The 16,355-nt window shown below is 40.8% G+C and overlaps 1 protein-coding gene across 1 annotated transcript in view; it reads right to left on the bottom strand.

Annotated features, from left to right (window-relative positions):
• fndc4b (fibronectin type III domain containing 4b) overlaps positions 1-16,355 on the bottom strand; it is an 87,296-nt gene that overhangs the window by 36,723 nt on the left and 34,218 nt on the right. Inside the window, exons 2-3 of the mRNA XM_042332806.1 lie at positions 15,348-15,466; positions 7,185-7,389 (exon numbers count right to left, since the gene is read on the bottom strand). Coding sequence (XP_042188740.1) covers positions 7,185-7,389; positions 15,348-15,466 — 324 coding nt within the window. The remainder of the gene's footprint in view (positions 1-7,184; positions 7,390-15,347; positions 15,467-16,355) is intronic.

Below are 16,355 nucleotides of genomic sequence, written 5' to 3'. Positions count from 1 at the left end.
TTTTCCAAATATTTTCTTGTTACTCAGCCACAATAAATTTTGTTATATATCCTTTGTGACATAAATTCAGTGACATAAGCAATGGCTGTCATGAGCATGAGCCAAATTGAACAAAATCTATCAATGTTGAAGTCGATGTATTTTAATTAATTAGTGTTATTGAAAGACCTTGTGATGGAGTTGATAGGGATAATTAGTTCCATTGATTGGTGAGTTAGTGACTCGGGGTCATCAATTTAACGTAGTTCGCAATGTAGGAAAGGATAGATTTGAAGGATTCTTTCACATACAAAGTTGTTTTGGATGTGTAATGCAGTGGTAGAGGCAGAATCGATATTAATTTTCAAGAGGAAACTAGATAGATATCTAAAGAGGTATAATCTTAAAGGAGAAAAAACAAATAAATGGGACTGAATGGTTTGCTCTTCAAAGATTCAACAAGCTGATTGGATCTATGAAAAACAGTGCATTTCTTAAATTGTTACCCCATCAGTGAAACATGCACACCACATTCTTGCATACTTCCTCACCATACAAGTACACAAAGTAGACCCAGTGTTACTTGAGAAGAATCCGTTCTAGCCTCAGGTAATATCTGACGATCATTGATTAAATTGTAACTTCATAGTGAGCAAATCAAACAAGACAATTAAAAATGTCAACGCGGGTGGCTGTCTCAACCATATATTTATTCAAGTGACTGAAAGATGGTACAGTATTTGTCCTCTATAAATACTGAACTGGATGTAGGCCTCCTATGTTCAGTTAAGCTCCCCCAATATTACCGATATCAAGCAAGCTCACTCTACAGTTGTAAACCTTTAAAATCCACCCCCCACCCATCCATGGTGCATATTAAATGTGGGAAAGCATCACTGAATAATAATCCTTGCATTTGACAAAGTGTCTTATTACGTCTTTGAGACTGATGTATTAGTTCACACTGAGCTGATATCAATCACTATCAGAAATGCCTTATAGTAGTTTAGGTATGAGTCATGATGCTGATCTGATTGTTCCCATTCTTATCAACGTGCTTGGTAAATTCTGCCTTTCTGGTTGCCTAAGGACCCATTCGATTGATGCAATGAACATTCACTTTGATTCATTCAAGCTGTGATGGGAGGAAAGATACTTTCTAACTGCTCAACAGTCAACATGCAGAAGAAATGTTCCTGCTTCCACCCCTTGAGGGTCAAAGAATAAATTAAAAAAGCTACCAAGCCCAACCTGAATAGACTGTAAAGGGAATGCTGTTACCATGCTGGAGTAATATGTGAGCTTAAATATAACTGTGCTACAGTCATACTTTCAGAGTATCACACAAGCATATTTTTAAATTGATTCTCAAAATATTTTAGCAAAGAGATACGAGGGACAAGCAGACCGAAAAGTGCCCGAGGACACATTGTAAGCAGACCATGAGACAGTAAACATCTTCAGTTCTGTGGGGGCAGCCATGAATTAGGAATTTCCTTGCTCTGGATCATCGAACAGCATACATCTCAGTAAAATGAAGGTTCACAAAGATCCCAAACAGCATACAAAACAATTGGCATAGAACAAAAAATAGTGGATTTAAACAAAGTATCTGTACTTTGCTGTGTAGTTCATTCCCTATACTTAATCCAACTCTAAAGGGCAGATCCACAAATTGGACAAAAAATGTCTCTTGCCACTCCGTGAAGCAATTTTTTAAAAAAAATTCTATTTGCACATTGTAAAATCAAAATTGCTGCATTCAGTGGAAAAATGACTTATCATTCCATTTACTAACCCTTGCATTATATCACTGACGTATGGTATGTATAACTGTGTACAATTAAATTGTAGTCAATATATAAGATTTGAAATGGGATTGCAAACATGAAGCCAGAATAATATATTCAGATACACCAAGACAGCGGAAAAAAAAGTAACAAGTATCAAGTTGCAAAGGGCAATTTTGGGACAGGCATCAGGAAGTGTTTCTAGATCAGGCTGGGGGGGCACAGATTTGGTGCTGGCCAGTGTGCAGGACAGATGAGCACCCAAAGGCAGGAGAACATTTAGGAAACAATGATCAGGTTTACTATCAAAGTGGATAAAGGATTCCAGCTCAAGGTAACATCTTGATGATGAAATAACAGTTCATGACTATCATTTTTCAGAAGTCCATAGGTATGGGGATTGCCATAGAGGGCTAGAGAGTGGGAATTGAACTCAACTGATCAGACTGACACTTATAATTCAAAAGATAAGGATATAAAGTGTAGAATACATTGAAATGTGAATTGTATTGAATTTGTAATATTGGTGTTGGCTGGTTCTTGCCAACACCATTGTGATCCTGAAATTAAAATAACAGTAATAATAATAATAATAAAATGGGAAAGGCTAATGAGCATTCTTAAATTAGTTTGTGAACTTGTTCAAAGAAAATAAGAAAAGAAATTAAGCAAGTATAACAGAACTGCTAAACTAATTAACACAAGGAACACATTGCAAAACATAACAATTTTTACCCTGTTCAAATCTTACCATAATCAGATAAGATGTCAGCAAAATGAAAACCAAACAAAGCATGATACACTGAGAATTATGTTAGGTGAAAGATTGCACTTTGTGTTTTTCTAATAGATTACTTCAACTAATCTAATGGTCCACCTGATAATGTCAGGCAAGATGAAAATAGTGTGATCCATTAAATCTTTTCTAAGTAGGTTAAACCTTGACATTACTATGGAAAACAGATTCATTCCTGTGCAAAGTGACTGGGAACAATTTGATACTTTAGAATGTATAAATAAGACATTTGGGGCTATTTCACACTAAAAGTAGTGATCTTCTTCCTGCTGCTTTACATTGGGAATTCCCTTTAGCAATCAACATAGACTTCTTTCTTGAACAGAATAATGTTAACCATTATCCAATTTAGCTTATATATTTCTTTTTCTAGTGTTAGTAGCCAAGGAGCCTCATCAAAGTGCTGTGCTCTGACCAACCTCTGGAATGTGCCCCAAGCACCAGATCAGTCCAAGTTGACTTGACTCCCAACACTAGCACAATTCTCAGACAAATCTGAAGGATGCATGAATCATTCAGAGCTGTAAATGAGGCATTAATTACATGAAGGCATAAAACAATATCAAACAGAAGATCAAACACATTCCAGTTAACTGTGTGGCTGCTTGAACACTTCAACTACTGCTTCAGAAGTAATTCCAGGAATAGGAATTTTAGTTTATGGGGTAAGCTGTGTAACTCAAGGTATTTAAAGGAAAAATACAAGATATAATTTATGTGGAAACTAATAAGTATAAGGTCTCAAGTCGGTTAAGCTCATTGCCACTAACACTTGATCTTGTGTTCAGTTCATACTGCATACCAGTTAAAATGCTAAAAGGTATGATAATTTTGTAAAAGCTATTACAGTACATTACGTATGTATATTGTGGAATGCCATAAATAGTGGTTGTATAAATATACATAAATCAGGGAGAGTTTCTGAGTTAGAAGGCTGTTGGATCAAGTCCCTCATTGAGCTCATAGTCTAGGCTGATACTGAAATTGCCCATTACAACCTTAAACCTGTGCTCTCTTGTTTTGCTGCCTTGGCATATCTGAAAGTATTCTTCTTGGTTTCCTTTCTCAATCCCATTTAAAGCTGGATATAGCTCTATGAGAGCCATTAAGAGATGCCTCTTTTCAGGCATTAGGAATCCTATCTCATTTAATTGTTCTTCATAGCTCATTACTCTAACCCTGGTGATCATCTTTGTTGTTCTCCGCACTACCTCTAGAACCTTGTCAAGATAACCAGAACTGTATGTGTATTCTAGGTGTGATCTTTGCAGAGTATTATGGAGCTTGAACATAATTTCTTTAGATCTGTATTCAACTGAGTTGGCAATACAGTCCAGCATTCCTATGTCTTGTGTTTTTTGCTGTGTCCTACTGTTTTGACATGAGCAATGAATCAACTAGATCTCTTTCAGCTATCCCCTTGGCAAGCTCTGTCTTATCCATAGAGTACATGTGCCTCCCTATTTTGCTACCTATATGCAGTATCTTACATTTATATGTAATGAACATCATTTGCTAACTTAACAGGATACCAAAATAAAATAAAACTTTCAGCTACTGCCAAAGAGAGCAGTGCTAATTGCCATCAGCACCTGTTGTTTGAGTGGATGTATAAATGTCCTTAAGACAGTCAGCGTTAGGTTGAGTTTGATCACTCATACTAGACTGAACGTTTCAATGTAATGAAGACTTCACCTCAGGGGTGAAGAAAAATGGGCTTTCAGACTAAGCAAAGAGTGGCACTGAAGTGCTGAAATTGTGGCAACGCACCAGGCTTGCCACCCTCCACTTTTATAGTGGCTGGAGACAGAATGAGAGAAAAGGCTTCTGAAGGGGAAGATGGTGGTGAAGTGCAATTCATCCAGCAACAGACAGACATGTTACAAGAAGATTCACTTCCTTGTTCTTCCCTGTGCTGAAGGCAAAACCCATGAGTTATAGAACACCTCATCCACTAACCAGCCAAATCATCCCACTCATGCAGATGTTTTACTCAAAGGATGCATAGTCCAGAATTCTATGAAGTCAAATTGAAATTCAGCAGTTTTAATTTGTGCCTCACTTTTAAAGCTATTACAATATAAATTACAATTCTTCTTCACAAGCCTGCCTGCATTATCAAGCTGTTCCTTTGCTTGATACAGAATATGAAGAGGAAGAATTAGCAGGAATACATGAGGGAAAAGGGAAGTACATAAGTGAAAAAGGAATAAAGGCAAATGGGATAGGGGATTAGGAGTGGAGGTTCATGTGGTATATAAACAGAAAGAAGAAGAGATTTTCTTATGAAGATCAGCAATAATAACTCAAAGTATGGTAAGACTGTCCTAGTTTCATAGCATTATTACAACAAAATTCTTAACCATAGAAACAATTGAATGATTAAAACAAATGCAAGTCTTTCAAAGCTATTTAGTTTGCATCACCTCTGTACTTTTATAATGATGCTGGTGATTAGCAACTTAATCATCAGGGGGAGGTGAAATTCTGCCAGCATTATGTAAACATTTTTCTTAGCATTTTAGAGTGTGCAAATTTGAGACAATTCTTAACTTCAGTCTCAACTTTGAATCCTGTTTTCCGTAAGAACTGCATACTTGAAAATGCTACGAAAAAAGTCCAGGTCTAGACTCCGGTAAAATTTCTTCCCATTTTATTTTCGGTCAACTGACTGTCTGACACACACAGAATCTGATCATGCTTATGTCTCCAAACCAAACTATAGTGAACCCTTGATTTACTGGACTCCATGTATTCAGAACTCCAACCTAACCAGTCCTGACATTGGATACTGTACTAGATATTCCACCCATTACATCCGATAGCTGGAGTTTAAGTGACCTGAGAGTTCCACTTCTGGGTATTCTTTCCATTTGTCTGTACAGAGTATGCATCACTACCCGGAAGGAAACACTCTGCTCACCTATTCCCTAAGTTTAGGCAGGTTGGGAGGTGGAATGTTTTGTCAAGTAACAACAACAACAACAAGATTCCATTTATAGAGCGCCTTTCACGTCAGGAGGACGTCCCAAGGCGCTGCACAGTTGGGTCATGACCCGAGCAGGGGGGAAATGGTCAGGGTGAGGGGAGGGAAGGGAGGGAGAGAGGAGGGGGGAAATGGTCAGGGTGAGGGGAGGGAAGGGAGGGAGCGAGGAGGAGGAAGAGAGTCGAGAGGGGAGCTGAAGGCACGGTCAAAGAGAAAGGTTTTGAGACCGGCCTTGAAGGAGGAAAGGGAGGAAGCAAGGCGAAGGCACTGGGGGATGGAGTTCCAGAGCCTCGGGGCTGAGAGGCTGAAGGCCCGACCACCGATAGTAGGGCGGTTGGGGCGGGGGACGTGGAGCAGACCGGAGCCAGAGGAACGGAGGGTACGGGCAGGTAGGTAGGGGGATAGTAGGTTGGAGAGGTAGGAGGGAGCAAGGCCGTGAATGGCCTTGTAGGTGAGGATGAGGATCTTGAAATCAATCCTCTGGGGGATGGGGAGCCAGTGGAGGCGAGCGAGGGTAGGAGTGATGTGGTCCCGAAGCCTGGTGCGGGACAGTACACGAGCTGCAGAGTTCTGAATGACCTGCAGCTTGTGGAGGGAGGTGCGGGAAGGCCGGCGAGGAGAGAGTTCCCATAGTCCAGCCTTGAGGTGACAAAGGCGTGAACCAGGGTTTCAGCAGCGTGAGGGGTGAGGTAGTGCCGTAATCTGGCGATATTCCGGAGGTGATGGAAGGCGGTGCCAGTTGTGGTGCGGATGTGAGGGAGAAAGGACAGCTCAGGGTCGAACAAAACGCCGAGGTTCCTGACTGGCTTTGAGAGGTGGAGAGTGCAGCCTTGGATGCTGATGGTGTCAGCGCCTGAGGTGCGGAGGCGCTGACGTGAGCCAATCAGGAGGGCCTCGGTTTTTTGCACGTTGAGCTGAAGAAAGTTGTCTCTCGTCCAGGACTCGATGTCGGACAGGCAGGCTGTCAGGACATCGGTGGTCGTGGAGTTGAGAGTAGAGGAGGAAAGGTAGAGTTGGGTGTCATCCGCATACATGTGGAAGTTAACCCCATGTTTGCGGATGATGTCACCAAGGGGGAGCATACAGAGGGTGAAGAGGAGGGGACCGAGGACAGAGCCCTGAGGGACACCACATGAGACAGTACGGGGGGTGGAGGAGAAGCCATTCGTTGAGACGAAGTGAAGACGGTGGGAAAGGTAAGAGCTAAACCATTCAAGGTGGTAGTAAGGTGGTAGAGGCAGAGTCCATTGTAGGTTTGAATAGGGAAATAGACAGGTATGTGAAAGATAAAGGCTTGAAGGGATATGGGAATAGGTCGAGACAGTGGGATTAATTGAACACCTTGCTTTGAGAGCAGTACAGACTCAATGCGCTGAATTGCCTCTTTGTGCAATTTAAATTTCTATAATTGTATGATAACACCCTAGAGTGTATATTGGGGTACCAAATGGAGTTTAACCAGCTAAATCTGCACAGTTTACCATTACAGACCACAGGTAAGATTCCTGCTGTTTATGTAGCTAGGACCAGCAGCAGGATAAAGGCTGCATTGTTGGATGCACTCATAGATTGACAAGGCAGGGCATCATGTCACTGGGTGTGGTACAAGCCCAGAATAAATAACAGAACTTACCTTTGTTTGAGCTGTTTGAAGGCACCCAATCAGTTTCTTTTAAGGTTCTGAACTGGACCCGGTTGCTAGCCCGGCTCTCCCCATTCAGACCAATGGACTGAACTTGGATGACATATTCTGTATCTTCCTCTAAATCCCACAGCACACATGCCCGGTTTGTGGTGTTCACTTCTCGGATCGACCTTTGCATCTGCCCGTCTTTCCTCTGCATCAAATAACATAATAAAAAATGAAAGCGGGATTAATAAGTGATCAGAGTTATAGAGCATTCTTTTGGCATAACAATCATCAGTTGTCATTTTTTCAGTGGCACAATCTACTAAAACCCATGGGCATTCATAGCAGAAATTAACGTGGCTTTTCAAGAGCTCCGCTCCTGGAGGACAAAGTTTGTTTATCAAGCCTGGCAAGAAATACAATACACTGGAGGTGCAAAACTTCAACCTATTTATAGCTTGCAAGACCATTTTGTCTTGTAATGTAAAGATCCCCACAATGGTGATTTTTTTTTTAAAAAAGTCTTAATTTGGAAGGCTTTAAGAGAATTGAGAAAAAACGGATTCCAAATTGTGAATCCCGTGTGAAGGATGTTATATAAATACAAGTTGCTGTCTCAAGAAAGATGTTTTAGAGATGTATATATAAAATTTTAATTGAATTGAGAAAGTAAACCCAGAACAATACTTTCAGACGCCCCAAGAAAGCAGAACAAGAAGAAAAGGGGATCACAAATGGTGATTCAGTGCAGACACCAAGAAGTGTTATCCAGAGGGGAATTAACAATTTGCACAGGTTGCCAGGAAGGGTGATTAAGACCAGAATGCTGGACTTATTTTTAAAAAAACAGCTTATTGTTGTGTTAGAAAGATGGGGATTGTGGGTAAGACTGAATGGGTCAAAGGGTTTTCTTCATCCCAACCTCTCTTATGATCTTGTAATAACAATAAATCCAGCTTTAATGAACAGCTCTCATTGTTTTCACATAAAAAGTAGCAAGGACACTACCAAATGAATATTAGCTTGCTAATAGCATAGTGAGACAAATAACAATCACTGGCCCACTTACTATAAATGGTGGAATTATAGCTATGAAATTGAGATCTCTTCTCTCGTGTGAACATTCCCAGCTTCATTTTTATTAAGACAGCCAAATGACCTCACCTCCACAATCCCCAGCAGTACACACAACAAGGGCAAACTAACTGCAACTGTACACTGTTGAATTAATCAATCTTATTCTCTCAACAGTGATTTGCTAAATTGCATTGTGCCTAATTGCTTAGTTAAATATTAAAACATACCTCAAGTATTAATTCCATGCAGAGCAGAAATTGTAAGCATTGATGTTTTTAAAACAATGTGATGTGGTTGTTTTAGATTTACCTGTTACTGGAACCCTTTGCAAAAATTGCAGTACAGTGAAATTCAGTTAATTGAATAGTTCACTTCATTGAATTGAATTTAGAAACTCCAAACCATTTGCACGCCTAATCTAAGAATATAGATTGGTCAATTGAATTTTGGATGTACGAATAATTTGGTTTAGTGAATAATTTTCCCCGTGACCATTCATAAACCAACAAATATACACGAGTCTGGGCAAAGAACAATCCCAAATCACTATTTTCTGCAGCACAGCACAGCCATCAGCATCCTCTCCTGCTTCCTCCTCCCATCACCTCAGTCCCAGAGAGGTTGCTGGTGATTGATAAGTTGGCCACATGCGAGTAAGGACGGAATTGACTTTTGGAGGAGAGCGCTTCGAGTTCTGGTCCGATTGAAAGCTGTGCAGCTTGAGCTCACAGAGATGAGTCTCCTCTTATGTTTAGTCCGGATATATGAATAGTTCAGATTATTGAATAATTACTGCTGTCAAATTGAGTATTCAATTTTAACAGAATGTCACTGTATTTCTGAACAGGATTTTTTTTTAAGAAAACTGGATCAATTAGGGGATTCCTAATTGGAAATCTTTCTCAATGAGCAACATTCAAATGCAATCTACTTCCAGAGCTAAATTACAATAATTATAATCCTTGCATTTTGACATAACTCCTTATCTCATTGTCGAGATGTTCCAAAGCACTTCACAGGATTTTTACTGTACAGTGTAATGACTGTGTGTTTGTAGGCAAATGTGGCTGCTAATTTGTGCACAGCAATGTAAGACAAACATTCATAAAGTGAATGACCAATTTTATCTGTCCCACCTGTTTAAGAGAATTGGGTGTTAGGAAATGACGCATATTAGACCTCAATCTTTTAAAGTTCATTCATCCAACTTTTTGAGCTGCGTTAGTCACCATTTTATACACAATCTGTGTATAAAATGTGTATGAGATCATTAAATCATCCACAAGACAAGAACATAAAGCTGTGACACTGCGGTTGACAGATCTTCCAGGAAGTGTTGATAAATTGGATGAATTCTCTTTGTTTCAAGGTGGCAAATGGTTCAGAATTTACTAATACTGTAGATTAAAAAGCCAAGGAAGAAATTTTCCAATTGGTGCACAGTGGGGCTTAGTGCCAGACAAAATTAGTCATGGTCTCCACCGCAGCTATTTCCAGTGCACGCTGCAGGGAGCCTAGTTTAAGATTGCATTTCTCATTGGCATCTTACTGCTGTGTTCACACCTGAAATGAGATCCCACATCAGCAGGCAGAGGAAGAAAGTACATAGACTCAGCAGGTATGGATGAACCAATGCAATTTTGTTGTAAAAAAACAATCTTCAAAGTCTCCCTAAATTACAAAAATCCTTAAGATATTGCCTTGGTGTCTAGATATAAACAAGACTCAGTTGCTTGAAAAAGAGGAACAGCATTTTAAAAACAAATACCAACCATGTTTAGGCTTCCTGCCTGCTTGGTTTATGCATATTTCTGATTCCCCCAACTTTATTTAACACTCCTCCCCACCACTACCACAACATAATGGGCTCATATCAATGATATCTCATAAACATTCACATGTTTCCATGGGAAAAAGGGAACTCAGCAACAACAACAACAAAATTACATTTACAAAGCGCCTTTCACGTTGGGAGGTCGTCCCAAGACGCTGGATAGACAGAGTTATGGACCCGAGTTGGGGGTCGGGATCAGGGAGGGTGGAGTGCAGGGGGAGAAGCAGGGAAACTCAGGCAAGGGCTTTGCCTAGGCATAGTCTAGGCCGATATTCCAGTATAGTACTGTGGATAAACACGGCATTGTCAGAGGTGCCGCCCTTTTGTTATTATTAATAATCCTTGCATTTGATATTGTGCCTTGCCTATCACGTAAGAAGTCCATCTCAAGGCACTTCACAGGATTTACTGTAAATAGTCATGGCTGTATACTTTGTAGGCACGCATTAAACATCAATGGATGAGACACTGAACCATATATTGGCTGGTACCACTAAAAGCACTAATTACAAAAAGAAGAAAACATGTTTTGGAGATAAAGTGGCACTGGACTATTGTAATAATAGAGGAAACAATGCCAACAATATAAGCATTGTTATTAAAAATAATATCAACCACCACTTTCAAATGAGGAGTTAGAAGATATGATGGTAGATTGCAAAAAGTAGGGTTCTAAAAGGAGGGATAAATAAAGAGTCCAAATGAAAGTAAGTGTAAAGTCTCTCCATTCGGTTTGAGTTAAAGTTTATGCTGTTAGTTTACATGTGTGTGTTAGTTTGAGCCAGTGCCCATTTTGTCATTTACTTTCAATCTATAATCCATGATCCCCATGCTTTCTAATTCAATCTGATTGTCCCAAGTGAGTTGAGATTATTGTCTGGGAATGAGATGAAGCAGATCTGGTAAAAGTCTTGAAAACAAACATAAAGATCCTTGTTCTGATAGAAATAAAAAAGTCTTTCTAGGTACATATCTAATATTATAATACCTGCATTTGATATTAGCAACTTTCATGTCAGGAAGACATCACAAAGTGCTTTACGGAATTATTCTGTAAGGTACAATGATTGTGTATTTTTGTAGACAAACATGGCAGCTAATCCGCACACAACAATACCCCACAAACAGCCATGAAGTGAATTACCAATTTTACTTAGAGAATTATTAGCCAGGATGTTACTTTCAAATAGGGTCATGGGATCTTTAACGTCCATCTGAAGAGGCAGATAGGACCTTGGTTTAATGTCTCATTGGACAACATCTCCTATAAGGTGCTCCTCCAGCACTGTATAGCAGTGTCAGTCTCGACTGTAAGTTCAAAGTCCCAATGTGGGTTTCGAACACATAACCATTCACCTCAGAAGTGAGAGTGCTACCAACTGAGCCAGGCCAGTACCTGTAATATTACAAGAAACTAAAATCTATTTCAGATTTAAGTCATCTGAAGACAATAAAATTCCTAAGACGACAGTTAGGGTGGCTTCTTGCTTTGAATGGTTTTATACCTGACACAATGTAAACATACACTCTTGAGCAGTGCATTGTATTTCACATATTCTGACTTTAACAGTTTTGTAATTCATGTACAACAACCTGCATTTATATAGTACACTTCAAACAGGCAGGTATTGTCTTGTCTTCATTACATCGAGGCTCGACTATGCAAACTCACTGCTTGTCGGCTTCCCCAACATCTCCCTCCACAGGCTGCAGATCATGCAGAACTCTGCAGACCGTGTCCTCTCCCGCACTAGACTCTGCGACCCTATGACCCCCATCCTTGCCCAACTCCACCGGCTTCCCATCACACAGAGAATGCAGTTCAAGATCCTGGTCCTCACCTTCAAAGTCCTCCACGGTCTTGCTACCCTCTACCTCTCCGACCTCCTAACCCCTACCGCCCTGTTCCCTCCCTCCGCTCAGCGGGCTCCGGCCTGCTTCACATCTCCCGCCTTGCTTACCCCGCTATCAGCGGAGGGACCTTCCGCCACTCTGTACCCACTCTCTGGAACTCCATCACGCAGTCCCTCCATCTCATCCCCTCCCTCGCCACCTTAAAGACCCACCGCAAGATCCTCCTCTTCGACCGTACTTTCGATCTCCCTGCTTCCCCCCTTGCCCTCCCCACTCCCCCATCCCAACCCTCAGCTCAAGTCTGTGACTCTGTCTGTCCAGTGCCTTGGGACGTCCTCCCAACGTGAAAGGCGCTATACAAATGTTGGTGTTGGAACATTTAACATTGCAGTGGTTTGACGTTGAAACGGAAAGGGAGGGGAAGTGACCGATGGTATGGTGGAAGATAAAAGTCTTTAGGTGTCATTTAAAGATGGGCAAAGAGGGGACAAGATGGAGGGATTGAGGCAAGGAGTTTCAGAGATTCGGAGCATCATGACTGAACCAATTGTTGAACAGAGGAGACAAAGGACGTACAGAAGACCCGAGCCAAGCAAGCGGACAGAATACGATGAGTACATTATTTAAGTGCATAATACTTTGACAGTGATATTTTGTGAAGCACTTAGAGACATTTCAATGTAAGAAAGTACTATAATTATGCAATTTCTTTCTTTACCTGATGTTATCTTAGAATGTATATACGCCCACTGTAGAGAAGAATGTTTTAAACAGTAAGTGAACTTTCATTTTCAAACTTTCGGGTTAAAAACATCCTTTGGATATTTAGAAATTGGGGCAAGATTGTGGGGGCATTTGAAAGTAACGATGAGGATCTTGAAGTTGAATCATTGGGGGTTAGAGAGACAGATGAGCTTGAGAAGATGAGGTGATGGGCTTGGACCAGTAAGGTGCATGAAACGGTGACACTAGAAGTAACCTGATAACTGGATGTCGTGGCTTACTCCTTGGCTACCAAAGAAGCTGCTGTGAATGCATTCATGCGGATTGAATGCAGAAGCACTGCTTGATCAAGAAGGGAACAACATCAGGGTTGAGTCATCTCTTGACCATTCAGATTTCTGCAGTCCACATTCTCTGCCACATGGGCTCTGTGAGCCCATCTCCCTAAATTTTGATGTGAAAATGCTTAAGTTTTGTGCAAAAGATGACAAGCTAGCTTCTTCCTTGATAATTTATTTGAGATTTTTTATCCCCCTTTCTAACTCTTTCAGGTCTCCCCTGACAACAAGCATTCTGCGGAGGAAAGTGCTGCCAGATGGCATGATTCCAGGTTTCAAATCCACTTTTGAATTGTGCTAAAAGGTTAGAATGGTAACTCGCTCTTAATCCTACATAAGATAAGCAGGATCACTAATACCAGCTCTGATATCAGGGAAGATTTGAATTTACTATGTTGCACTGGAACACCCCAGATAATGCCTGCTTCAAACAGCTTTTTTCTACGTCCACTGATATTTCTGGCCACAATTGCTTTCTATCGATAATATGCATGACCTGGGTCCTGTGGAAGAGGACATGTCATCACTGAAGGAATTTTTTAAACTGAGAAATAAAACACAATACAAATTTACATTGATAGAGTGCCTGGAGAGGACCTCCCAAAGAGCTTGTCACTGTTGGCCGGGCTCCTAAATTGGGGGTGCGTACTAAGGGAATAGAGATGGAAAAGATGATTGAAGCATGGTCAAAGCATTATGTCTTCAGGTAGGCCTTAAATGAAATGAGGGAGGAAGGTAGTTTGAGGGAGTCCGGGATGGAGTACCATCAGAGAGTGGGCAGATAGGGCGGGTGATGTGAAGTAGGCGGGAGCTCGCCGAGCGAATGGAGCAGCCGGGTGGGAAGGGTTGAAGAAGGTCACAGAGGTGGGATGGAGCAAGACTGTGGCGGGATTTAAAAATGAGAATGAGGATCTTGAATTCAGGGTTGGGGAATGGAACTGAATGAGGATGATAGGAGAGGGCACAGGTTGCAGATTTCTGGGTAGTTTGCAGCTTGGTAGGGAAGAGCTGGGGAGAATGATTCCTACACTTTACAGTATATTCTGTGAAGCGTTTTGGGATGTCTCAACAACATGATAAGGTGCTATATCAAATGCAAGAATTATTATTATTATTAAAGGACAGAACTAGTCACTTTTATTTGGTTTTGATGAGCTATGTGTCTGATACATACGGAAACCCATCACCATGCTTAAGAGTATCCAAACCAAATCGAGAGCTCCACATATGTATGCCACCAACACATGGAAATTTCCTGTGTCTAGAATGGAATACTCACTCTCTGCAAGGAAAGATGCACCCTACATATCTAATTCCAGAAGGTATTAGTCATAAGTTGGCGAGAGCCAAGGATTAGGGACCCTAGTATGGGCACTGGAATACTGCTCAATTTAAGCATTTAAAACAGCATAGTTGTCATTGAGAGCACTGTCTGGCAAGTGTCCAGCTTTAGGACTGTGACTTGCATGGTGACAAGAGCTGAGAGGGAAGAATCCCTACTCTCAGTGACTGATCTACCCATCCAAGTGCTGTTGATGAGCCAGGCTGGTTAGTCTGTCATCAGCAGTGCCCTGGAGTATTGTGGATCCATCTGGCCCACAAACCAGTCAACCGAAAACCCCATAGAGAGTTGACTCAATACTGATATTCCATTGCCAAGCATGTCACCTTGGAACCAGTTCAGTTCCTAGCATACCTCACTTACCTCCCCCCAAAGAGGATAATTCACCTATGCTGACAAGGACTCCATGTGGTCTTTCTCCCACACACGGAGCAAAACCAGCAACTATTAAATTGGATTCAAAGTACAGAACATTGTGCAAAGGGGGAAGGTAAGTAAATTTGCATGTACGTGCAATTGGCCATGACTCTGTGCTCAGAATTGTGCTTAGAGGGGAAATTAGGGTCTCAACAATCTTCATGCATTTCTTCTACATTTTGTCAGTTTCCTCAAAGCGTGAATTATGCATGAATTTAAGTTATATTATGTCATTATAGAAAATGAATATGCATTCTTCTACGCGAAAATAACAAGGTCTACTGCTCAATAAGTGTTGCATAAGCCATTAAACTTCCCAGTGCTGTGTTTGTATAATTCCTTATATATTGACCACTGTGAATGCCACAGTTGTATGGCAGCAACAATTCCACTATTTAATGAACACTCATAGTCTGGACCATAACACTTGGGATTGTTATTGTTCAGAAGTGGTTTGAGCTATTCGGCCAATGATTTCAAAGGCAAAACATTACTTGCTGATAAAAGAGGAGCTGGTGACAGAGTGTGCCAGCATTCTGTGAACAGAAGCCAAGAAGTGAAATGAGATTGAGAGACATTACCAGTTGCGATATGGCATAGCCGATGATAACATCTCCTTCAGGTACATCCCAGGACACAGTCGCTGAGTTGGCCTTCAAATGACTGATGGTGACATTGACAGGAGCTGGCGGTCTATCGGCTGAAAAAGACAGAGATCAATTGTGGACTTTAGACTTTTTATTCCCATTTTCTCATTTAATCATTTACACACCTAGCAATTACTTATCTCAGTGTGCAGTGAGGTGCTGATACGTTCATTCATCATCAGTAAATGCAATAAGCTTAGATGGTTTTCTGATCATTAGCATGATATGAATAGACACAGTTTATTTGAAAGAAATTCCTTCTTTTTTGAGTGCTAATCTGCACCATTGCAGTTCTCTACTTATGTGAGCTGGAAAAGTGGAATGGACTGAGTGCAGATCAGCATTGCTAGATCAGCATTGCTGATGAATGCTTCACGCCAATGAATGGTACATTGCACTATTGCACTGATGTGTACACTACACTACTATACTCAATTTTTAGGATCCTCTTGGAAATATTATCAGTGAAATGAAGATTTTGTTAAACCACAGTTGCATCTAACTGCTTCTCAAGAACACTAAAGATCCACTGCTACATTTGCAAGTTCACAGGGTTTTAAAAATGCTGGTCACACTCGCCTAATGATTCAGAAGCAGTCAATTTGACTTTAATTGAAAAGCAGTTTTGAGGTATTTTTATCTATGTTTCACAGTTTCACACAGAGTTCCATCGATTAATTTAACTTTACAGACACTGATTGAAAGATGACCTTGATTGAACATTATTTCTATTTATTCTTTCAATTATACATAACAGACTATAAAGTATGATTTTTCTCCTCTGGACATGTGGTTCTGTGGGTCCTGGCTGTCCTCCAACATCCGATTCATGATTTGGGAGCATAAACTGTGTGTGCCAATATACTATATGATGTGGGGGGGAGGAAAGGATATCACTGATGATATCAGCATACAAAACCCAAACCAAATATTGGGAAGCAA

The sequence above is a fragment of the Callorhinchus milii genome, unplaced genomic scaffold (assembly GCF_018977255.1).
Source record: "Callorhinchus milii isolate IMCB2004 unplaced genomic scaffold, IMCB_Cmil_1.0 Scaffold3, whole genome shotgun sequence".
Taxonomy (NCBI): Eukaryota; Metazoa; Chordata; class Chondrichthyes; order Chimaeriformes; family Callorhinchidae; genus Callorhinchus; species Callorhinchus milii.
Note: the sequence above shows the minus strand (reverse complement) of the source record. Positions and strands in the feature narration are given on the sequence as shown.